This window comes from Boleophthalmus pectinirostris, unplaced genomic scaffold (genome assembly GCF_026225935.1).
Source record: "Boleophthalmus pectinirostris isolate CB_2022bp ecotype Guang Dong unplaced genomic scaffold, ASM2622593v1 HiC_scaffold_5, whole genome shotgun sequence".
Lineage (NCBI taxonomy): Eukaryota > Metazoa > Chordata > Actinopteri > Gobiiformes > Gobiidae > Boleophthalmus > Boleophthalmus pectinirostris.
The window spans coordinates 26,731,766-26,757,993 of NW_026571404.1; the positions used below are offsets into that span (position 1 = coordinate 26,731,766).

The following is a 26,228-nucleotide window of genomic DNA, read 5'->3' on the forward strand; positions in this document are numbered from 1 at the left end:
TCTAAAGTTTTAACAAACTAAAGTTACTGACTGTGTCTTGTGTTATAGTGAGGTAATCTGATTAAAGAGCATCGTGTACAGATGTAAGGCGATGTTAATAGACAAAGCATGCCACTCAATATGTTAAACGGAATTAGAATTTGAAACCCATGCTCACACATACAGATGAGAAACAGATGAGAATGCAACCCTTAAAATGTCTAAATATATATCTCCATTTTAGAAGAGTCATGCTGGGTCTGGGCAGTAGGAGGAGGGTTAGGGGGGGCACACTGACATGAAGGACAGGGGGACAGGGGGCGAAGAGGTGGAGAAGAAGGACACGGACTAGCAGAGCGCGATCCCGAGGCAGATGCGTTTGGCAGAATAACCACAGACACTGGAGAGACCTGACCTGAGGAGGGCAGCTGTGCAGCTAAAGATTCTCCACTCAGGGAGGTGGTGACAGGAGGAGGACACATGTTACCAGAAGCAGATTTGGGGACAGAGTTAGATTTGGGTGCATCTGGGGCAGGAGATGAAGGGACAGTAGATTTTTTGGAGAGAGCTGTTGACCCAACAACTGTAAAAGAAGAGTTGTCTGGGTCTGTTTGCAGAGATGGTGTTGGAGACTGTGGGACTGGAAAGGACAGAGTAGGTGGTGGAGAAAGACAGATAGGGGTTGTGGGCAGGGGTGATGTGATCATTGGGATAGGGGAGGGTGGATGAGGGGAGAAAGGGTAGGATGCAGACTGTCGTGGGTCAAGGATATTCAGGGAGAGAGGTACAGGAACAGGAGGACTTTTAAACCGTGCTGCTGGTGCTAAATCTTTCAGAGAGATGGAGGACTCATAACTGGGAGAGCGGCGGGGGCTGAGAGTGGAGGTAGGGGTGAGTGGAGTGGGTGGGGGAGTAGGGGTTGGTGTTGGACAAAACAAACTAGATTTTTGAATAATTATAGGGGCAGCACTTCCAGGAATAAGAGGAATGATGATTGAAACTTTGAGAAAGATCACAATGGAAGGCAGAATAGAAAAGAAAAAAGAAAGAATGAGCATCATGATTTGACAAACACTTAGATTGTGACAAGTGACAATAAGGTTCAGGGTTGTGATGAATGCATAAGGAGAAGGGAGGTTTCAGCAATACTTGACTCTTATGTTAAGAGCAGTTATGTGCTGGCATGAGCAGTGAATACTGCTAGGGGACATGATGGGAGGGAGGTACAACAAAAGGGAGTGGAGGCAGCTTAGTTTTGCAGCAAAAGAGATTGTTATCTATCCAAGAAGGGCTCAGAGGAACTGGAGGAGGACTAAGAGAAACAAAACAGGCAGTGGTAAAACCACAGGGTTAAATAAATGCCTATAGCATTTAAAAGCGCTGAAGTTACAAACATGCATGCACAACTCTGTTTAACTATATACTACATTAAGGGGTACAGAGGAATGAATAGCAGAGATCAGCTAAACAAAGCTAAACTTTACCATCAGCCTGATCCCGGAAAACGTTATCATCAGCAAAACATCTGGTGCCTGAAATGTTACCATAGTCGAAAATTGGGCCCTCCAGTAGAGTGACAATATCCATCCGATTGACTTTTGTCAGGACTGTGGATAAGGCATCCGCTGTTAAAAAAACAACAATTGTTACTGATTCATGTAAAAAGAAAGAAACCTGTTTAGCAAATGAAATAAGGCCTTACTTGTGGCATTTTTTCCTTCCCTGCTGACCCACTTCTTTAGCAGCATGAAACTCTGTGCTGTTAGAGAGTTAGGGTTCTCTAGTCTGATATGGTTGATCTCATCCACAGTGAAGTTCATCTCCCGAGCTAACTCTGTCACAGGAAAAACAGAAAACTCCACTTAATCTGTTTGTACATTTACAAACCTTAAACCAAGTGTTTTCAAATCAGCTAACCTGTCCAACTGAGACCCAGGTGATCAGCAACAATAGCCATCCGCAGGTCTGTGCGCTCACATGGGCTTTGAGGACCTGGTAAGAAACAATAGTGATTAGGACTTTGTCAAATAACACCTATTAAAAGAACATAAAAAAAAACCTTGATGTATTAATCCTTTTCTGGCCACTTGTGTTTCAGTAATATTATTTAATAAACTGATGATCAGGAAAAAATTTGTATTCAATATAATTATAACAATTCGTTTAATTACAATTGACAAAATATATAAAAAATATACATCAAAAATATATATCAAAATAGTATGTTATATAATAACAATTATAGTGATTACACAGTAGTTGTTGCTGTTGATTTGTTTTTTTCAAAATGGCCAGAAATGAATTAGACACAAGCAAAATGATAAAATATGTAGTATACAGAGTAAGTGCTTTGTGATTATATGTGGATATGTGATCTCTAAGCAGGCAGTAACTGTCATGAAGATCACACAAAACAAAGAATATGACACATTTCTACATGTAAAAAGAGGTTATTATAAGTACCTCAAATACTATGCATGCAAGACCTTTGTGCTTTTTGATTCTCCACTCAACGCCCTAATGACAATTTATGATTGCAAAAACACTACACCCCCCCCCAACCCCCCCCCCCCCCCCCCCCCCCGCCTTGACAGACAGACCAATGAATTGCCAAACTAGAGACTGTGGCTGTGCCATTTGACCAGTCACTACTATGACTAACATGCTTACACTTGGGTAAGTGAGTAAAGAGAGAGGAACAGGAAGAGTATCTTGCAACAAGGACAATACACTACACAATACATCAATGACAAACAGAAATTTAAATGACATAACTATTTTCAACAGAATATGTAGACACGCCACAGGCATTCCAGTCATCAATGATCACAACAAAGTCATGCAACTAAAAGTGAACTATATAAATATAGATGTATTTTAACATAGTGTGAAAATTTTACAAACTAGGCTTGATCTCTGCGATGGGAGGCGTTCGAGACCCTGTGAGTCCCTGACTGCCCTCCTTCCCACCAGTCCTCCTACTCCTTCTGCTCCTTTCACTGCCGGAGGCCCTGTCCGTCGCCGCCACCTTTGCCCTTACGGACGCGGCCCCGGCCTCAGCCCTCGGACCTCTACCAGACCTGGATGAGCCGGAGGGCTGGGAGGGCTGGGAGGCGTCCGACAGAGAGGTGCTCCGGGAGGTGCTGTCTTCCTCCGACTGCTCTGTCTGCGTCTTTTTCTCCTCGTCTGACAGGCGGTCCACCAACTTTTGCGTCTCCCCGCTAATGTCTTTAAAGTATTCGATGGTGCGTTTACAAACATCACTAGGGGTTTCCTGCCTCTCCTGTTTACATCCTCCTACAGCAGATACTTTGCTAACCTGATGCCTGTCCTTTAGAGGCAGTCTTGAGGGTAATTCTATAGCTTTCCTTTCTGTGGGCAATATTCTTGTTGGCTGTGAGCTAGCACGAACCAAACCAAGGGAACTACAACTGGGTGTGGTGGATGGGGCTGTTCTTTTAACATCTTTAATGGGTATTCTAGACCTGGGTTCAACTTTTGCTATGGCTGGCTCTCCTTTCCTTTTAATCTCAACCTTAACTGTTCCTTTGGGTTTCTGTTTGCCTATTGCTTTTCCCTGCGTGTGAAATGACCATCCTGAAGCTTTTACTGGAAGTCTGGACTTGAGCTGCTTTACTTCTGTGTCTTTAACTGTTTCACTTTTTTGGGCCTGCTCTTGCTGCACCTCCACCTTTTCTTCATTCTCTTTACAGCTGAGTGTTTCTATTCTGCTGGCTTTCTGAAGAGTGGGCTCAGATGAGGACTGCAAATTAAACACCACACTGCCACATTGAATGTAGTTGGCCAGAACACTAGACGACTCAAGGTTATTGTTATTGTTGCAGTTTTCCGAAGGGAAATCCTTCCTGTCTGCCTTGGGGTCTGTGGGACTGCTAGATTGGTCATCTGTACACTTCTGATCTGTACTCTCTATACTGATATACTCTGGCACCATTTGTCCCTCCGACATTTCAGCTTTAGAGTCACCGTGATCCCCTGAGTCTTTTTTCACAGTTATCGAGGCAGCTATGCCCATTTTAATAGGGGTGCGTAACTTAGAATCAACTTTGGAGGCTGTGATTGTACATGAGGAGGCAGTCTCAGCTATGGCTTCACAGGCAGCAGTGCCATTACCAGTAAACCCAGTGCCATTGCCAGACTGTGCAGGGCTGCATTTTGCTGCTGTTGCTGGTGTTGTTGGTGTAGTGCTGTTAGTGGTATCTATTACCTTCACCATCCCATCTCCTGTTTTTGTTGGAGAGGACATTACCCCCACAACATTGCCCACTCTCCCCTTTTCCCCTGTTTTAGGGTCAGAGGGATGCTCACCAATTTGGAAAAACTGAAGCCTCTCTTCAACAAAGTCCCGCTTGCTCATGTCAATAGCACCACTGCGGGTCATCTCAAACATCTTCCCTTCGTGGAAAGGGAATGGGTTAGGCTCACTAGTGGGTGTGCTCTCATCTGTCGGAGTTCTAGCAGGGGTTGTATCTGGTGTTGTGGCCTGTGACTTGTCCTCCACTGATAAACCAAAGGGTTTTGGATCTTCATCTTTCATTTTGGATTCAAACAGTCCCTCATTATCAGTCCCTTTGGTTGACCAGGGGTCGAAGTCAAGACCTTTTGTGGCAACAGTTTTAAATGTTGAGTTCAGCTCTTCTTCAAGTTGGTATCCAAAGTAGTTTTCTGCACTTCCCTTTCTATCTGGATGCCTTCCTTCAAGAGTATAATCTTTTTCATCTTCACTGTCTTTTGTGCTGGATGACCTGGTCTTTGCCTTTCCATCCTCTCCTGCTTCCTCACATTTCTCCTCCTCTATGACTTCAAGCTTGGATTGACTGAATGAGCGGTCAGTGTTTTTTCCATCATTGGAGAGACTGGATGTTTTAGGATCCTCACTTAATCCATCATCTTCATCTTGAAGGTCATAGCCATCTAAAGAGTCTATCTCTGTTGCATCAGTGTCATGTGAGAACTCAGCAGTTGTGGCTATAGAACAGTCAGTTATTGACTGATCATTGCCATTTTGCTCAAGGTCAGCATCATCTCCCTTTGATGCACCATTGCCCCCAGTTTCCTTATTACCATTTTTCTCTGATCTTCTATGTTTTGGACGTTTCTCTCCCTCTTCTTTCATTTTGAAGGTATACTTTTTGATAGGGATGGGATGGAACACAGACTCGTCATCACTTGAGTCACTATGATCTGCTCCTGGGGGAATTGGTGATGGTGGTTGAACTCGGATCACAGGCTCGGCTAGAAGGTGCCTGTCATGCTCCTCCTGAAGGTTGACTTCCATCATTTCTGTCTCTGCCTCAGACGAACCACAAGAACCCTTTTTCTCTGGATCTGACTGCTCTGTCTCAATAGGTGGAGGCGGAGGAAACTCTATATATGCCACTCTTTTGTCTTTCAAACTGGTTCTCACTTCTTCCTGTTTTTTGCTGAGACTTTCAGAAGAAGCTGGCTTAGATTTGTTTTTTACAGGTCCTTTATAAACCTGGGTCTTGGCTTCCTCTTCCTCAGACTCTTCTGGTATTGTGCTTGGCATACCAGGCATTGAGCCTATCACAGAGTCAGGTGTTCTAGAAGCAAGACTTGCCTCTTCTGAGCTTGGGGTCTCAGGAGTTACAGGGCTCTTTCCAGAGCTGTCCATGAAGGTCACTTGTTCAAGAGTGTCATCTTCTGGACTACCTTGAGGAGACGGCTTTTGCTTGACAGTGTAAAATGCACCCCTTGTTTCGTGAACAGTTCTACTTTCATGGCTCACTATCTTTTTATATGTTCCTATCTGGCCTGAAGCAGTTTCTTTCTCATACTGCTTTCCTACTTGGATACTAACATAAACAGGTAAAGGTTTAATATCCTTGTAGCCCTCTGTAACAACCACAGGCGTGCCTTTCTCCAAATACTCTACTTGATCAACATCTACCCCATTACACACTATAGTTCTCTGAGTACTATCTAAACAATCTATGGGTTTTACTACCGACCCAAGACTAGACTTGCTGGCTTCAGAGGTCTTGTGTGCCTGATTTCTAGCTATAGTAGATATATGGGGTACTATCTTTTCAGACAACTGAGAGGATTCTTGTTTTTGTGGTAAATTACACAACTTTCTTACAGGAATTTGTGATTCCGAGTTTTTTTTTAGACCATCATTGTTATTTGGACCTTCTCTAACAACAAATTCAGTATAAATTATTTTCTTAGTTGTTTCTTGTGATTGAGAATCACTGTTTCTAGAATGATCATGAACACTAGTGTGTGTCAATTTTAGGTGACTGTGGTTTGTAGTTGCCATAGCCCTGGCTTTCCCATGTTTTAAAGACTCTTTTCTCATCATTGTCTTTTACACCAGCTTCATGCTTGGGAGATAATCTATTTGATTCACTATCTAGACCCCTCCTTTGGCTTACAGGACTATCTGGAGTTTTAGGTGTATTCGAACCAGCAAATACTTGATAGACAGGAAGTTTACTTTCCTGCAGTTTCCTAATTGGAGATCCCGGATTTTGACTACCCTGATAACCTTTTTCATTCTTCTGAGCCTCCTGTTCAAACTTAAGCCTTACTGCACTTACTTTTGAGGAAGACATTTTGTATGGCTTAGAACTCTCTCCTGTGGTTCCTTGAGCTTTCACATCACCCTGTTTTCTTGCATCTGTGTCACTAAACTGTAGCAGCACTCTCCTCTCTGGGCTACTGGGCAGACTGGAACATTTCCTGTCATTTGAGCTGAATCTGTCTCTGAGTCGTTCTAGACTCCACTCTTCCCCACTGCATCTGTAAGATGTTCGCTCAGGGCTGCTGTGTGTAGAACTAGGCCCCGATCTTGTTTCTCTGTAGTCTGACCTGCGGGATTTCTTCTCTGGAGATGAGAGTTCATCATTCAGTTGTTCTGTTTTATCACGAAAGAATTGTGATACTTCACTAAGTTTTTCCTCTGCCTCCTTGACTGTTTTGTCCACTCTATCCTCATACATAACCTGCTTTCTTTCTCTTTCCTGTGCATCATCTGATACTCGCATCCATATGGATTGTTTTGGACTACCTGACTCAGATGAGTATTGCAAAAGAGTGAGTTTATCAAAATTATCATCCACATTGGTCATTCTTCCTGATTTATCAAACACATTCCTGGATGACCTAAAGACATACTCTGTCTTTGGCCTGCCCTCACTATGACTAGTTCTGTCTGGGGAATGGAATCGAGATCTGTCTCTCAAATATTCCTCTGTATCAGAGTGACACTGGTCAAACTTCTCAGAATGCAGCATTTTCTCAGCAAAATTATAAGATTCTCCCCTGAGCTCAGATGAACCATCCTCATTATATTCTACAGACTGCTGACTAAGAAGCTTTAATGTTTTGTAAGAATCATCAGCCATGAGCTGAGCTGAACTAGGGCGACTATCATCATCTTGTGACATGGGGGTGGTAATTCTAGGGGATTCTAAGTAAACTGGAAGTGATTCTTCAGGTTCACCCTCCTCCTGTCGACTTCCTGGGTAATAATACAGTTCTTTTTCTCCATGGTTTTTGGTTTCTCTTATAATAACCTCTGTCGGTTCAGCTTTATTGCCCTTTTCAATGTGAACTTCAATAATTCTTTCTACCTTAGGTTTGGAGCTGAGGTCCTCAAGCACCCTGTGTGATGTTTCTTCATTGCCACCCTTGTGTTCAAACAGTCCTGCAAGTTCTCTGGAGGGGTCTTTGCCTGCCTGAAAAGCCTTCATTATGTCATGTACAGACATAGTTTCCTCACATCTTTCAGATGCACTTTCTTTGCCAGGTGGTTTGTGATACACCATCCTGGTAGTGGTTGTTATGTGAGTCTCCTCCTTAACTCTCATACCCTTTCCCATTGGGTCCTCATCTTGGCTGGCTTTAATCTGATAGCATTTATTATGTTCTGGACTAGATGCAGTTTGATTTTGATTACCTTTAAACTCTGACTCCACATACCTGAGGGGCTGTGTGTCCTCCAGCTGTTTGCTATCTTCTGGAGATTCATAACTGCGTATGACATGAACCACCTCAGTTCTAGTCTCAGTGATCACTGGTGGTATGGGGATGTCTTGAAAAAGCGCCTTGGGGCCTGTGCCCTCAGCGCTCTGTGGAGCAGAGGGTGTTCTTTCACTTCGGGTCTCAAAACCACTGTCTGATAGCGGGCTTTTATCCTGTTCATGTGAGATATCATCAGGTGATTCAAGCACCATGTCTGCTCCAAAGAGTGCTTCAGCTACTTTACTGATCTCCTTGTCTGAAGGTGATGAACGCATATTAGTAGGAGGCATTTTGAGCTTATGCTCCTGAACTGCCACTGCTGGTTTGAGAACACGTTTCTGCTTTTCTTTGACATCTACTTCACTTTTTATTTCATCTGCTTTATTTATTGTGTCATGCATCTTAGAGAAAGTGGTACTACCTACTTCATTTGTAAGATAATCAACAACTTTAGAGAGGTTAAAGTCTCTATCTGAAATTGTTTTTGTTTTAGCTTGAGGAACTACTGTCTCATATCTAGGTGGAAAACTCCAATTGCTTGGAGGTTGTTCTACTGGTACTTTGGAGAACTGTATGTCATCCAGTGATCCTCTAGACATGGTAACAATTCCATCTCTCACTGAATCTTTTGTGAGTATTTCACTGACTTTAACTAAATCTTGCTTTACCTTCTCTACAATCCTATATGGCTCCTCATCATCAATTCTAGCTTCACATGGTGAACCAGACTGATAGCCTTTATTGGCCACTGAATTTGGATCTGTTTGTAAGATTGCAGACATGCGTATTAAGTCCTCCTTCATGTCAGCCACATCCTTCAAAATCTCTTGACTAGATGACAGTGGTGTTGTGGTGCTTGATTTTAGGCCAGCCGAGTATAAATGGGATTTGACGGGGGAAAGTGTTCTGGCGAAGGGGGACTGCATATGAGCACTGAGTTCTGTAGGGGGTGCTTTACGAGGGGACAAAAGTGCAGCAGCTGACTTGGACACTTCAGGGAGCTTTTTAAACTGGGGCTCTGGCAGCACATTTATGACAGAATACACTGGGACAGTCACTGTGCTGCATGTCACAGCAGTGGTGGTGTTAGGAGGGGCTCTCAGAGAGGCATACAAAGAGCTAGAAGCTGACGATCTGATGGACTGATACGAGGAGGATGCAGAGGACGACAAAGACTTCAATGTACCATAGCCTGCAGAGCAAGAGTTAAATGTTTTTTCCACTTCATCAAAGGCTGCATTTACACTTGTTGTTGCAGCATTAGTGGTTGCTTGTATTCGTTCTTGTAGGCTACTTGCAAGTAAAGAGCTTGGAGTTGAGGTATGATATTGGGTAGGTGACACCGATCCATTAATTAAAGCTGCTGCACTCTGGGCTGTGTTAGACTTAAAAGGTGATGACAGAGAAGAAAACAAGTTTCTTGCAGGTCCTGTGTTGTCTGCAAGAGTTCGAACAGTTGAAAGCCCAGGGACTGTCTTTATTGGAGATGAAGATGTACAACTGGAGGCCCCCATGACTGTCTTGTAGGGCAAAGGTGAGCTGAACATACTGAGAGATGTTTTGGGAGATGTTGGTGGGGTTGTGTCAATAGGTGTTTTGTCATGAATATTTACTCCAGATCCTGTTATGGAAGAGGTCCTTGCAGACAAAGCTGCCAGTCCTTTCATGGACATGTGGTCTGAGACACTTTTGCCAGGTGAAGCTAACGGACTGGTGGTAACTGGGTATGGACCCTGCTGTATTACAGTTTTTATTGGAGATGAGATACTTCTGTAAGAGCGGATGGGAGAAGCCACGTCACTAGCTGATTTTACAGAAGATGCTGGTGATCCAGGAATGTTGGTTTTGATAGGGGATGCAGAGTTTATAGACCAGACAGACTTTAGTGGAGAGGCAGAGGGCGTGTTGGATGACGAACTGGAGAGGGAGCCAAACCCAGACTTGGTTTGGAGGGCGACAGGAACAGGCGACCATGCCTGATAAGATCTCGTTGTAAGGACAGTTTTGTGAGGGTAGCCAGAAGGTTGTGTTCTCTGCGAGCTTCGATCAGTTGTTTCTTCAGAAATAAGTAAAACCAAAGTAAAAAATAAAAAATAAATAAATGCAAAATAAAATAGAACATAAAATAATGTAACAGAAACATACAAAACAGAAAGAGAAATTGTGTAAGTCAGAAACAGCATTTAGAATATAAGCATATATTTTAAAAACAAATCATGACAAAATGCCTAATATGCAGGTCTAGGATGGTATGACAATGTTGAGCTAAATACTACAATACAAAGTACACAATGGAGTGTGTTCAGCATAAAAGTAGCAATAGGCTCAATGCTGATATTGATAAATGTGAAGAAAAAAGTGAATGGGGAAATGACAAAAAGTACAATTCTATTGACTTTCAATGTGCTTGACTTTTGCAACAGTGCCTTTCACACAACTGCCTTTACTTTTTCAAATGTTCTGTTGTTCTCATGGACATGCCAGAGAGGACCCCACAAGCAGCAACCAAAACATATTAATAATTGGAGATGTTTTGTGTGGTTGCACTTTACAAATAACAACTTATTCAATAAAATAACAACAATAGTTAATGAATGCATGACTAATGCATGCCCAAAGTGGTGCAAATAGCTAACATTCTGATAATATGCAATAATTATTCATGATTCTTATGACTTATAATAAAACATGTCTGGCTTGTCAGCACAAACCAGTTACATTATAATGTAATAACACCATTCATGTTTATGTAAAGTGCAACCTGATCACAATCATATACACTTAAAGCTGCACACATTTACAAAGCCAATAAGAGTGACATGTATTAATAAAACAAGAACATTAAAATAGTTTTATTGAACATGAATTTTAACATTTTGTTAATAAAAAAAAAAAAAAGACCCCCGTGTTTCCACAAATGTAAACAGATGAAACAGATGATAGTTTTGGAATGAGGTATGTAAGCAAAGCGTAACAGTAAACCATGCAAATGTATGAATAATGACGGTTAACAGATGTCATGGGTCCCTATTCATTTTTAATATTCAGCTTCCTTCTCAATAAACCCAATCAAATCACATCCATTTGGGAAAACAAAAGTATGATGTGAATGTAAAGGGAAAACTCACTCAAGGCTGGGTCGGTCAAATAGCTGTAGCGCTTACGCAAAGCTAAGGAGGCAAAGGTATGACGTCGTTCGGGCTTTTCAGTCTGAAACAACAAACAAAAAGTACAAAAAAAGCTTTAACATAAAAAGATGGCAAATGTGATGACGTGTTTCTGAATATTTATGTTTTTTGTAACATTAGTAGTTTAAATTTTAAACAGCACACATTTCTGTTATCTGGTTTAATAGCATGGATACCTGTTTTTAGTGCATGTATTAGGTGTAACTGCTTGCATAAATAGTTAGTACTCTCTTTCTTACTTTTAAAATAAATATATTAATTAAAAATGTTCAACAAAAAAATTTAAATATTATATTTCCTGGTAATCTCTTTATTGGTAGCAGCATTTTCATATTTGTATGTGTGTGTGTTTTAGAAACAAAAAGAAATGAAAGACATGTTTTTTTTTTCCCATGTGCAGCATGATGGTTTGTTTCAAAATGTATGATATAACTGATGCAATACAAGCTGACTTGAAACACATAAAGACTCCATTGAACTTGAAATGAGGACAACAATAAAGATTTAAATTAAGAAATAACATCTGTAATTTCCATTGATTCTTTACAGGAAATCACATTTATCACACATAGCTGTGTAACAATAAGCATGCTGCTGTCCAAAGCCTCACTTGACTGGGCTATGGCACAGAAACAGTATATTCTGAAAACATACAGCATATTTATTAAATGTAGCATTAGCGGTCAAGCCAGCAACAAGATCAAAAAGCATTTTGTGTGATGATGAAGACTCAGTTTACCTCATCATCAGGATCAGACTCCAAATCCTGTGGTTTCCCAAGATGCATTGCAGGTGCAGAGAGAGGTGACATGGAGAGCAGGGGCGTTACAGTGAGCGGGGAGGAGAAAATAAAATACAGGGAATGCAAATGGAGCAGCAAAAACAACCAAGAGCATCAGAACAAATCTTTTGGATTAATGACCAAAAGTAAAAACAGCAACATAAAAAGCAATAGCAAAATTCAGTATCTTGTGATCAATGAATACCACAACATTTCTGCATTTCCTTTCTGTGACCAAACTGAGCCAGCCAGGAAACAGAATAAAAGGCAGAACACTGTAGATTGTGGGGTCTTATAACTGGCACAGGCTTAAACACTAATATAAGACACAAGCTGCAGGCAGTCGTTCCCAACAACATGAAGTGCAATGGTTCCTCTTGATGTTATGGCTGTGCTGTTTTCCCATTACTTTTATTTATGAGGATGGTATGATAGGGACTTCCGAACATTTTCCAAAAACGCAAGCCTACCTTTTTGTGTGTTGGCAGTGTGATATTCAAATTGCATATGGCAGTCTGAGGAAGACCTTTAGTGGATTTTGGTTCCCTCAGGAAAGACAGGCGGCCACAAGGGTCTTGGCCCATGTCTCTGATCTGGAAGAAATAAAATAATTTAGTGTCAGTGTTTAATGCTTTCTATGCTTAACCTCTGTAAATATTGAACCATAAAAAGACATAAATATGATAAGAGTGTCAATCAAGCAAGCTTTATTAACTGAAAAAAATGATTAAATAGAGAAAAAGTTGTGTGTGTATTGCCAAAGAGAATACAGCTGTGTTAAATAAATACCTTCACATTGAAAGGAAGTCTGTTTTCTTTGAAGGAGAAAAAGTTAAAAACCAGTTGATGTCCACTTTTGGTCAATGGGGATAAGTTGCCGTAACAATCAATAAAGATTGGCTTTCCCTCCAGAACCTAAAGAAACATTTATTTTTATGTTATAATTTACATGTAATAACAACACTTATCTTTACTCATGTTTGTAATGAGCAAACCTACCTCAATATCTTTACTGCGTGCTACTTCCTCAAAGTTCTCTTGCTGCTCCAGAGTCTTGTCCACCTTGTCATCCGTCATGCAGAAGCAGCGCAGCCGAGCCTCCACAATGTCATTCATTTTGGCAAACACCACAAATTTGGCCAGATAAGGCACGCAGATCAGCTCCCGGTATAACTGAGACGCTAAACTCACCGTCTCAGGAATCTGGTGACAGTCTGCGAGCCAAAACCTGTGAGTGAGGTAAAACAAATTAGTGAAAATAGTTTTTCCACTTTATGAAAAGGCAATAACAGCATTTTTTATGACATGCAGTACTAGCTTGTGTGAAGATGTCAAAGTCACATGATCGCTGTGCAGCAAACTAATCCAATTGAACTGCTCTCCCAGCACATGATTCAAATTTAGGGGCCAAATGTGTGCCTTTGAATACACCCAAAACAAACCTACTTAGACATGTTTGATGTTAGTCAAAAGGACTGGTCAGTTTGAAGAATACATCCGTACCTGGCCGATACATTTGTGGTGAAGGAGACACAATCTGTAACAAAGGACAGAGGTGTCGTCCCTGTGATGTCCTCCCACTGGGCTGGAGAAGTACCTCCTGTAAAAGAGAGATTATTTTATAAAAATACACAAGACCAGTTTTTTCTCCGCTTCTAAAAAGGGGGACTTTTTACCTGTGATGCTGCAGAGCAGGCGTAGGCATGGGGCTGCGTCGCCTCTCTGGCCACTTGGATGACCCTCTGCTGATCGCGGTGGAACAGGTATCGTCATGGTAATGGGCTTGTGGAACTTTCTTCTTCTAGGCTCCACGGTGACAATAGGGCTGAAGGTGGCTCTGTTACCAAGAACTGCTCTCACTATTTCATCAGGCACTGGCTGGGCCTAAATAGAACAAGTTACACTATATGTAATTTTCCTTGGAGGTGAAGTTTATGTTATGTTATGAACATAATATTCAGGAAAAGATTAGGGCCAGGGGTACCTGAAGGCCAACCCGTATCCGCTTGGTCAGTGCCCCTGGTGGAAATGAGGCCTGGACCATTGGTACTGTGGTGCTGGACAGCACACCTCCATCAGGACCCATATGGTTGGACTCCTGTTTGATTCGTGAAACTACAGCAAAATACTGAGGGAAATCTCTCGTGACAATGCGGCAAATGCGTTTCTTCTCTAACTCAGCTGGGCTGTCTAATTCTGCACACAAAAACATATCAACTTCATTAAGAATACTAGCATATAGAGAGTGCTTTTAATTTTTAACTGTTTTCCCCTAGCTTCACAAAATGTCACTTGACTGATGTAAAACTATAATAAATAATGACCAATGGTACTATCCCACCAAACAAATGATTAGAAAAGCATGAAAACCTGTCAAATGCACTTCAAGTCTGAGGTGGACCCTGATAAACACTGCATTATTATTATACAAGTCTGTGATTTGCTGATTTGACTTTACCTTCATCCATTCCACTGAGCAGCTCCACTAGGTCTTCTGGTCTAACATCAGACTGATGCTCCTTCCAAGTATCACCATTGTCACTCCTTAAAACAATAAGCTCCCTCTCTTTGCCCCGCATTGAACCAAAATGAGGAATCTCCACAATCACTGGTCTGAAAGCAATATCATATTTGAATAAACATGCATTTATAGACAATGATAACATTATACGTTCAAATTAGATCCAGCTACCCAAGAAATTGTGCTCCTGCTGGCCCGACTTCCACCAATCGACTAACCAGGCCCTCTCCCTCCACCATAGGTGGTGGGTATGCCAGCTTGTGCCTCTTGGCCAGGCGGCAGGTAATGCGTGTGGGTGCGGTACACTTCCTGGGAGGAATGATAATGCGCATGCCATTGTGCCGACTGCCCCTCATGGAACCACCTCGAGCATCCACCATGAAGCTAACCAAAAACCTGCGAAAGCAAACAACTCCTTTAGAGCAAAGAAACAGGGCTGAAGGGAGGCGGTATAAAAACCACACTACTGACACAAGTGAGGAGGACAGATCCCATGCTGTGATCACTGTACACCCAAAAGATCAAGAAAGAATACACCCAAATATAAGTAAGAAGAGACTGAAAAAAGTAGAGGAAAGAGAGGTTTTGAGTTCTGAAAAAATGTAAATTTTCACCATTAGGAGCCCCAAATAAAAACATTCAAATTTGTGAAACTAAACATGGCGTGAAATTGCAGGAAGTTTAGTTTCAAATTTTGGGGCTTTAGGTGTTGCCAAAGTTTCAGATACTCTAAAACAACCTCCAGTGAAAATATATTTAACAGTTGTAGAGATTTGCACTAATAGGTATTAAATAATATGCAGTTTCCATCTTTTTATGGTTATTTGCTTGAATTGAATAGATGTACTAACTGTGTGTGTGTTATATGTACATACATTTGTGTACTGATGACAAAACAATAATAATGTTTCAAACACACTAACTAAACATTTCTAATCTACGCATTGCAGATGAAACACCAAACCACACAAATGAAAATGTGAAGAAAGTGGCTAAAGAGAGAACAACAAAGAGGGAGTGACATCACTGTGGCATCATGGGTAAGAGCAGTGGACTCAGTCATCACCTGGAGTCATACTGAGGGAGCGGGGAGGACAGGCTGCAAAGAAACACATGGGGACAATGCAGGAGACAGACCTTGAAAACCTTACTTTAGGTGTGCTATACTGGGCAACAATACTCTCATATTATTCACAACAGCTTCCCAAACACCCATCACAGATATTTTTGTGCCAATGAGTGAAAAAATGTTTAAATGACAATGTCCAGCTGTAACGTAACCCTGGAGGCACACACAATGATGATAAACTGCCATCAACAGCTAAATAAATATGAAGGAACAACATTAGTGGTTTTACATGCTCCGCACTCATGTAAACAAAGGCTTAATATTAATGTTCCCATCATAATGTCTTGTAACTCTTACTAAATGTGAGAGAAGAAGCACAATAAGGACAAAGAGAGTAATGATAATAATAACTAAAGCATGGCAAATCTCCTGTTTAAGTTTAGTTCGTTTATCTACAGCATTCACATATGCAAATTACATACAGATTAGCTTTACCATAGGGCTTCTATTGTCTAAGAATAAAACTATGCAAAATTTACTTTTGAATGCTGCCTGCTGTGTACAGTAGCAGAACTGTATTCACTGAGCTCTGCACCTGCACCAGCGCTGCAGATGTCTTTGAAATATCGATTCGCACAAAACAGAGTAGCACACTAACTTCTGTGTGGCACGGCTATTTGTATGAGCTATATAGTACACAGTAAAAAATCTATAATGACAACATTTAGGGTATTGTTCTCATCAATGTATCGAGGATTGCTATAAGATTTTTATGAATCCAGCTTTGGTATGCATTCTCCTGGCTTAGAGGGAAAAACTCGTAGCAGAGTCAGTCACTAATGTAAGACTTTGCCGCATACCACATGGATACTGCTGAAATACAATGTAACATGTATGTCTACTCTGTGAACCGTAATTTAATCTGTGTCTAATTTAGTTTTAAAATATGTTCACGCTGAATTCCTATTCTATGGCATCAATAAAACATTTAGTTGACCAGGCCGCATGAGTCGTACGTCATTTGATAACAGAGTAACAGCCTGTACTCACCCGGAGTGAATGGGACTGGACACTGTGTGGTGGCTGTGGTCCATCATGTCCGGAGTCCAACTGTAGCGCCGCATACACTCAGTGCTGTAATCCCTGGTCACAGCGAGGTGCTGGTGAAAACAGGCATCAAGGGACAAAACAGCAGATGTAAAAGAGATCATGGGAAAGAACACACAAACGGTAGAGTATGGAGATATGAGAATCAAATGTGACCTGCTTCACACTTGTTACCTAAAGTATGAAAAACAAAAGCTTACATGAATACACAAGATATATGATTGAAATAACTTGTGATGAGAAAAAATAAATTTGTACCCTTAAATAAATAAACAAGTAATTAAATCATGAAAAGTCCCAAAATCCAACTGAATTTTAAAAACGAGATCTCCTTGACAATGTGAAAAAATGAGACCAAACAAATGAGAGCACTGACTATGTCAACAATGAATACCTTGTTTAGGGGGTCAACCAAGTAGGATATGTCTTTACAGACACTCTGAAGCTTTAGGAAGAGGAGAGATTGATACAATATGTTGGGAGATGGCAATAATAATGTTTAAAGGGGATAAGTGAATACACTTTGGTAACTTTAAATATAGAGCCCATATTTACTCAAGACACACAAGGCAATGACATTCATTCTACCATACAAGTAGCTCTGTTCTAAACATAAAAGTGCAATGAACAAGCAATATCGTTATACCAGTTTTTGTTTTCTGGCTGAAAAACTCAGAGTCAATGTGCTATTAATTTACATCTGCACAATTGCAAAGGAGCATACCATTAACCTTGTCTCTGCCATGATCTTTGCAAAAAGTTTGTATTTTTACAAGAAAATGTAAAGATATAGAGGAAAGAGGTAAAATATCAGCAACACAAACCGTTCAGACGGACAAACTCACAACTTCATTTGTAAAATAGTATTTACCGTGTCTTTTGTGGGTGCCAAAATCTCCTCGATCATCATACTGTCCCGTGCATAGGAGCTCCGGTTGAGAGTGTTGGACCTATCCGAACTGAAGGAGCGGAGGCTATAGGTTACCACGCAACCCGGTGCCGCAGGCAACAAGAAGTTATGGGAACACAAAATAAAACACAAAGCAAGAAGTCCATTACTACATGCAACCTCCAGGGAACTGTGTGGACAGAGAGGGTCCACAATGAAAGGAAGAAATAAAATTTTGGCTGCTGGTTCAGGACTAGCAAAAGGATATTCAGAGATGGAAATAGGAGGGAGGACAGTTTGTTTGCATTATAAGATAAGATAAGGATGAAGAAGGAAAGTAGGGACACTACATTAACTGTTGTAAATGCAAAACAAATACTGCATGATGTAACTAAAACACCACATAAGGGACACAGAGCAGGTGCTAGCGTAGAAAATTTTGTCGTTGTATTTTGTCATAGGTTTTGCCAATGTAATATCTTTACTGACGAGAACTAAATAACAATTAGTGATGACTAGTACTATAAATATCAGCAGTCATATTTTTGCCAACTATTAAAACTGAACAATCAATAGAAGGGACACGTGCAGACTATACTTGATATTATAGTACCATACTAAAACTGAACAGTATTATTTGACAAATCCTTGAATACAACTAAAAATAATAATGTCTACATGTAAATTAAATCTGGTTGTCAAAATGAACCCTGGCTGATAGAAGTCGATGTAATGCAATTGCTGCCTGTTCTGGCTGTACTCCTTTGGTCTAAGATTAGCAGCTGACCTAGACCAGTTTGAGAGAGACGGAGAGGAGAACCCAGCACTTTCTATTCGTCTTGCTGCAGTGTACTTTATGGCCGATCTGCTGGTCTTTAGAACATTTTTCACACCGGGAATTTTTATTAGATCTGAGCCAAAGGAGTTGTGTATTAACAGCCACTGAACCTCTGCATCTGAGTCATCCAAGTCTGTTACTGTATATATAAAATGGCAGAGCTGTCCCAAAGATTCAAAACTAAACTAAACTGACAACTGCATGCTTTATTATGTATGTGTGTGAACAGAGGGGTGGACAGAGGGGAAAATGCAGAGCTCAGCATGTTTGAGTGGGTACACATTCAGCACAGAGAGAAGGCCTTTATTCAGCAGGCCTGCCTAACCCTCCATCGAAGTTACCAAGCAACTCTGTACAGCCTGAATGGAGCGGCTGGCGTGATAGCACCACTCTATATCAATGCTGTGTCGCTCTGCTTTCCCCCAAATGTTTGTTCAGCACAGTCTCCTCCTCTTTCCAGTTCTCACTATTCTTCTCTAAGTTTCCATGAGTTTAAGTGTATGAAAAATATGTCTGAATCCATTTCTGGATAAGTTTCCATCTCTGAAAACATTACAACAATCCACAATTTACCTCTTAATAAAATATTAGTGACAACTAATTATATAGTGAATGTCCAAGGCAACATGTTGATCCCTGGAAGTTACAATACAAGGCACAAGGAAAAAAAACAAACATCCAGACCAAAACGAGAATTCATCCACACAACTTCAAATAAAACATCACTTAAAGTCACACTTAAGTAAGAGCAAATAAAAAAGTAAAGTAGTGCCTCCTTAATACACCTGTTTAAGAGCAGAGAAATGGCCAGGATGAGTTTAGATGGACAAACTAGCAAACGACACAAGACAGCAAGTAAAAAACACAGCACTCGGAAACACAAGATGATGTTAGTGTAAATTTATATGTGGATTAAGTGAAATAGTTTATGAGTCTATGGATCAATACTTAATGGAAAATGGAATTCAGTACTACTGTCTATGTTTATTACTACTATTACAACTCTTACCTGATTCTAGGGCTAAAATGACAGACAGGGTGCAAGAAGGAGAAGAGCAAAATATTGAATTGAAAAGCAAAGCAATTCAAAAACACTGAAGCGTGAAGTGTGTGTTTATATGTATATGGTTGAAAATTGCATATTTACATGATTGTATATGAGTGCAGATGTGCAAAAGTGAATCTGCCAGTCAAAATCAAAGCCAGGTTAATGTAATAAACAAACAGGACAAATAATGAATTTCTCCACAAATTGACTGACTGTGAAACTCTGAAAAATTTATGTTTTTTTCTTTCTTATAACAGTATTAAAGGTGAACTATGCAAATTCTAAGGTGGAGGGTCCGCAACTTGCTTGTCTCCATGGATATGTTATTTCTTTGCATGGAATGTTCCACAGTCTGGCATTAAACATACCTGCTTTGTTCAATTGCGGGTGTTTTACAGGTGTGATTACCTTTTTTTTTTTTTCATACTGTGGAATAATCAAGGCAAAACAATAATATCTCCATAGAGATTAACATCTGGTGGACCCTTCACCAAAAAAGTTACACAGTGCTCCTTAAAATAAAATATTTTGTTGAACCTTTAATTAATTTAAAGCTAAGCATGATAAATAATTAAATATGATCCACTTTTATCAAACACTGATTTAAACTGTACACTGTGCCCCACGGTTCATCACAAAGGATGAATGTTCATTGTTCACAAACAACTTCCTGTTCTAGAAATTCTAGATTAAAGTTAACATACAACTGTGGCACTCTCAGCAGTTTGGATTGTATATGAATAAAGCCACAAAATGCTGAATCATTTTGTCAGAGGGAATCATTAGATGCAATTGTGGCAAGTTCTATTATTTACTTCTGGGTGTCTATGAACTTGAGTTAAAGCACTGCATTTTAATATAATTGTTTCTACTGTTTATGTATGAAGTGTTGAAAAAGTAAATCAGCTTTATAACAGACATACATTAAAACAAATACATAAACAAATAAACCATCAAATTCAATCAATATAGAACATTCTGCAGCAGAGTACATGTTTATTGTTTTGAGTGACGAGGGCCTACCTGGCAGAGCGAGCTCCAATACTGAAGCCCATGTAACCCTCCTGAGGTAGAGAGTCATCCCCAAGCTCCTTGAGGTCCTGGGGCCGCAGGTATTTGTCTGTGTCTCCGGTCATGGCATCATCACCTGGCAAAGGTAACCACCAGTGTTATAGGACAATCCAGAGAAAGACTTGGATGAAAAACAAGCCCATCATGTCATCATATCCTACTACTTGTCTGATGTTAGTAGTTTCAGATAAAGTCATTATTCAGCATTATTGATTCTACACTGCATAGCCCACTGCAACTTTCACTGGCTGCAGTTATCTGTATCATAACAAAAACACCAGCAGCCAGCCTTGGGTCAAGTAAAGCGCTTTATAGGACAAACAGTGACGTCTAAAAAGATGCGGCACCAAAAGCACTTTGCACCACATCTGGATCTCTGTGTAAAACCAAACGCAGCTCTTTTCGCAACACTCAAAGACAAAACCAACATGTAACAGAGCCATCAAAGTCCCAGCGCAGACTCCAAAGAAGCAGAAACACAGCGCACCTCGATCGGCGGACCGGTGGACGATGACACGCCGCTCAATAAAGCCGCTGGAGCGGGCACCGTGTTTCTCCTTCTCCCTCATCTTCCAGCTCTGTCCTGCCTGCAACACTGTGCTCCTTCCCCGCAGCCCCTCCCCGTGCCTCCGATATTGCCGCACTCCGATCACACGGCAGCACCAGTGAGGCCAGAGCACAGGGACGCGCACACTTCCGGCACAGAGTTTCAAAATAAAACTGTCCTACTTTAGTCCATCTATTAATAAACACTACCACGGCAGTGAAACAATGTTCTATAATAATGACAGTGTTCTGCATATTCAGCAGAGGTAAGCTAGAATGTGGGGCTTCGGTAATGGTTCTTTTTCATTATCTTACATAAAACACAGCCTGGACATTAGCCTAATAAAGTTGAATGAATTTCCTTACATTCATGTAACTTCACATAGTAAATAAAAGTACGGGGATAGGCCTCTATGTCTTTGTAATAATTTACTACTGTCCCATTCACGCTTAGATAAATGGTTGGCTTTAATGGCCAATATACAGGCTATGGGCCAAACACAGTGTAGCTCATTCCATGCACGCACTTTTACCGAAATTTCACAAGTTATTTAGCCAACATAAAACAAGTTCCAAACATCATACCTTTCTCCATAGCAGCCATTTCAAACTTGCTTTTTTCGAACTAAAAAAATCCTCAGAGTTCAAGGGTAAATCCACAAAGGAGTTATAGCGTGACTTATCGACTCAGTGCAACAGTTGCTGATGGAAAATGTTGCCTCTTTGGTGCGCTCTTAATTCTGCTCCGAACAAACTCGGCTGGGCATGTGATGCGCCGGCGCGGGTGAGGCGCATCTCTATTAAAGTTTAGCACTTTAAATCGTTAAAATGTAAAGCCTTTCCTCTCCTTGCAACAAAAGCGACAAAATGTGTAGTCCAATCCATCTGACGCAACCGGCAACACCGAGGTTAATACTGGCCCAGTAGAGACGGCTCAACCAAAGCTCATCTGCCTGGATTTAGAGCCAGAGAGAAAGTAGCCTACGTCCACGGCGTCAATGGTTTCACCCGCTCTGGAATCACCGTAGCTGCTGTGGTTTGTCCAGTGTCAGAGGAAACTCAACAGAATGACAGTAAAGACTCACTGAACCCTCCCAGGGCTCCTCTGAGGGCTGACTGCGCTACAGACTGGGAGGGTGGGGGCAACAATTGTCTAATGATTAAGTAACACTACCACATATATTATAATACTGTTATTATCAGCTACTACTTACTTTACTTTACACTCAAAACAAGTACAAGATGTGGCTCACAGAAAGGTTCACAGTTTGCAGGCAAATCTTCAACAGTGGATAATTAAGGAGACTGTGATGTGATTACAGCACAAGACTTAAGTTGCATCCTAAAAATGGCCAAATTAGAGCAGTAGTAGTCTATAGAAAGCAGGAGCGTGTGGGCTAATTGGTCAAGCTTCTCCAGTGCACAGGAATACACCGTCATGACCTGTCACACTCACTTTACCGAGCAGCCTAATAGGATAGGCCTCCCTTATATAGGATTAAACAGTGCTGTGGAAACTCTTAACATGCAGTGCAATAAGTATTCTGCCCCCTGTTCTTCTCAGAAATCTCTATTACCTCAGAGATGAATTAAAACATGTCCAAATGTTACACTTGAAAGTAGGCCTATCAAGCTAATTACTATATTGACTTATCATTCAGTATATGAAAGCTAGGATGATACATTTTGGGGCTCAATGTTTATTGTGTGTACAATTTCTGTGCAATTATAAGGAGGTTTTTGCCATTTTTATGTAATACAATAAGATTTGATCTGTAAAGTGTAGAATAAATCATTTCTATGGCTAATTCTGCCCTTTATTTGTTGTAGCTCAAGCCTTTTAATGAAAGACTATATTTAAAGTTAACTGCGGTTATCCTGCTTTGTATCAATGGCATAAAGTAGTTTCAGTATTATTGTTTATGGCAACATTTCTCTGTAGCGATACATCGTGCTTCAAAATTTGATATCGTGATAGGCCTACTTGTAAGTGAAGCCATCCCAGAGACATCAGCCTGTTGATGTGTGTGCAGTGTTCCTGGTTCAAGTCCAATGTTGATAAATTATGCACATTGTATAAACAGTTTAGATGGAGGCACAAGGCCATGGACACTGCTATTTATATTTTCTACATGATGATGGTGCACTAGATCTAAAAAGTGCACTGGATATAACATGCAATGAGAGAATATTTTGTTTAACTAAATAGCTCTGATACAGCTCAACAAATCCATCATAGCAGAATCTCCATGCCAGCCCATGTGTGTAACCTGTGAGTGTATCAGCTGACAGAAACTCCACACGACTGAAGCAGCAGCCCATGAACGAGCTCATCAATTTTACACAAGTGCAGCTCTGTGGCTCAAAACAAGAGCCAGTGGGCAGGGCAAAAACACTGACTTTGGTCTAAAACTTTACTTAACAGGTTGGTTAGCTTTACAGCATTGTGGAGGTCACTCTACAGCTTAATTATGTTATGTAACTGCTAAACACACATCAAGTGACTATTTAGTGAGTGTGTTAAACACAAAGAGCTTGTAAGTGTCAACTAAATTATGTGTCAGTTGTCCCTTGACTTTGTTTGACACAGTCTTTGTCTCATAGCTTAAAACATAAACAAGTTTGCTAGAGTCAAATTACTACATATAAACAAATGTCATAGAACAAATCTTTTAAGTAGCAACTAAGTATCAGAAAAAGAAGCAAACACAAGAAGATCAGTATCAGTTCAGGGTTAAATTATGATAGATATATGCATATAGATACCTTATGTGGTACATGTATTATACGTTTCCATACCTTCATCATCAGACATGTCCAGGAACTCATTCATCGTCTCTGGGACATTAATTTTATGTTTTTCTGATGCAACCTGCTGGTAGAAGAATAATATTTTAGATTTTAGTAAACTGTAAAACAAACCAACAAATACAGTTTAGCTGAGTAAATGAAAGAACACATTTTCTGAATCAACATAAAACACTGAAGCTGCCACATGTTTAATACAGGCAGGATACAACAGCCGGCCTATGAAGATAAATAATAGAACAGTCGTATCAAGGTGTATGGAAATGACCTTGATCTTTGAGCCACATCACAGTGGAAAGGGACATTATTGAGTAATAGACCATGCTGCTGCTGATGCAGGGTTTTGTCCTCTTAGTTGACTCAGTCTTTATTCAATGTCTTCTGGTGCATTCTAGTCACAAACACACCCTTTGATAGCTTGACTAACACATTTTTTCACATGTATAGATCAGGTCATGTCAAGATAAATTATTTAAAATAAACATTTACTTTGTTTTAGTTACAGAGCTCATATTACACTATTTTCTGATTTATATTATATTGTTGTTTCCTTGTCAAAACATATCTGGAGCTGTGTTTTGTTTCATTCACACACATTTAACACATAAACCCTGCATATTTAGGTCAGACAGAAAACACTCTGTTCCACCTCATGATATATAATACAGGAAGTGCTCCACTGTGTTTTTAAACTCCATACACCTTCAGTAGAAATATTTGGATAATTTCAGCCCTGGAAATGCCAATCTTTACCAAACAAAAGGTAAAAGGTAGCTGTTAACTTGAAAACTACAATTTCATGACATCATAAGGTGGAAAAGAGAATTTTGAGCTTTGGAGATGAAGACAGACAATTAATAGAAGCTTGCTCAAACGTGTGTGAATGAAGCAAAACAACTCTGAGGTATGTTTTTGAAGAGGTAACAACATTCTAACATGGCTAATAGGACTTTTAATATATCTACAGCATATTTTTATTTTGTCTGATTTATTTTGATAACATTAGACTTACCACTGCGTTCAAGTTATCATCAGTAACAGGCCGCAGAGTATCCACCACAGAGATGTACCCGAGGCGGCGGGCAATGGACAAGGCAGTGTTCCCGTTCTGATCACAGACACAAACACAACACAGAGTCACAAAGAGTCACATGAGTTTGAAGTTGCAGTGAGTGACAGTTTGTTCTGATTGTGTTTGTGCACTGACCAAGGTGAGCTCATTGGCCGAAGCTCCATGCTGAAGCAGCAGGTTGACGATATGTGTATGGCCCTGTTGAGCGGCTTGGTGGAGAGGTGTGTACCCAGTCTACAAAAAAAGTTCTAATGTCACCTAGAACTCATACACGGCCAAATATATAGTATAATAGTAGGATGAACTGCAGTAAATAGATAAGTATTTTTCTCTACCTTGGTTTTGCCGTTAATTCTTGCATGATGGTGCAACAGGAAGTTTGCCATCTTTGAGTTACCATAGTGACAAGCCACGTGTAATGGAGTGTAGCCCGTCTGAGAGAAGCAAATATAAAAACATGAGGAATAAGACACAAAAAAGTAAAAACTATATATGCAATGTGTTCACATAGACAGTTAGGCTTTACAACTTAAAGATGCACTTAGTAACTTTTCTGGTGGAGGGGCTGCCATTTTCTGGTCTCCATGGTCATATTATTGATTTGCCTTGAATGTTCAACTGTATGTATGTACTCTTGAACATTCAAGGCAAATTACTTCATATTTACTTCTCAAAACTACCACAAAAACATGCATTATTTCTGTGAGCTGGTCCACCTTTCCACAGATCTGACCTTTAACTTGACGAGGTGACGTGGCTGCTTGTCTCCATGGAGATAGTTAAATAAAATGCCATACTGTAGAACGGGGTCTCCAACCTGTAGCTCAGGAGCTACCAGTAGCTCTCTACCCCATTCAGAGTAGCTCGCCAAGGGATTTATGAATTCTTTGTATTGTGTCAAAAAGTCAAATTTGATTAATTACCACTGTAAATGTATTATTTTCAGACCTAAATTTGGGCACTGATAAATGGATAATGGTTTATGTTTTAGAGGCATCTAACTGTTCCACATCTAAGGCTTGCCAAGACTCTTATATATACTTTTTTATCTATATATCTATATCGGTGACGGACCCTCAATCAGAAAAGTTACAGAGTGCACCTTTGACAGTATTTCCCTCGATCACATTTGGATTTCATATACAGAGCCTTAAAGCTACAAGAGATGGTGAGTGAATAAACTGCCGTAAACTGTCCTCTCAGCACATTTGTGATGCACAGGCCTGGTTCAACCTTGGGATACACCACTTTCATATACCCTAGGCTCCACTCTACTAGACCATGCACAACCCCAATGTCAT

The 26,228-nt window shown here is 40.5% G+C and overlaps 1 protein-coding gene across 1 annotated transcript in view; it reads right to left on the reverse strand.

The window, feature by feature from the left end:
• LOC110157000 (ankyrin-3-like) overlaps nucleotides 1-26,228 on the reverse strand; it is a 72,493-nt gene that overhangs the window by 7,824 nt on the left and 38,441 nt on the right. The window contains 25 exon segments of the mRNA XM_055162436.1: nucleotides 1,464-1,604; nucleotides 1,682-1,813; nucleotides 1,897-1,971; nucleotides 2,884-6,256; nucleotides 6,258-10,045; nucleotides 11,118-11,199; nucleotides 11,917-11,943; nucleotides 12,429-12,551; nucleotides 12,748-12,873; nucleotides 12,958-13,186; nucleotides 13,462-13,558; nucleotides 13,635-13,842; nucleotides 13,943-14,154; nucleotides 14,417-14,571; nucleotides 14,651-14,875; nucleotides 15,546-15,578; nucleotides 16,599-16,708; nucleotides 17,050-17,100; nucleotides 17,527-17,629; nucleotides 19,392-19,403; nucleotides 20,454-20,577; nucleotides 23,847-23,919; nucleotides 24,868-24,963; nucleotides 25,063-25,161; nucleotides 25,263-25,361. Of these exon segments, the coding sequence (XP_055018411.1) occupies nucleotides 1,464-1,604; nucleotides 1,682-1,813; nucleotides 1,897-1,971; nucleotides 2,884-6,256; nucleotides 6,258-10,045; nucleotides 11,118-11,199; nucleotides 11,917-11,943; nucleotides 12,429-12,551; nucleotides 12,748-12,873; nucleotides 12,958-13,186; nucleotides 13,462-13,558; nucleotides 13,635-13,842; nucleotides 13,943-14,154; nucleotides 14,417-14,571; nucleotides 14,651-14,875; nucleotides 15,546-15,578; nucleotides 16,599-16,708; nucleotides 17,050-17,100; nucleotides 17,527-17,629; nucleotides 19,392-19,403; nucleotides 20,454-20,577; nucleotides 23,847-23,919; nucleotides 24,868-24,963; nucleotides 25,063-25,161; nucleotides 25,263-25,361 (9,793 nt within the window).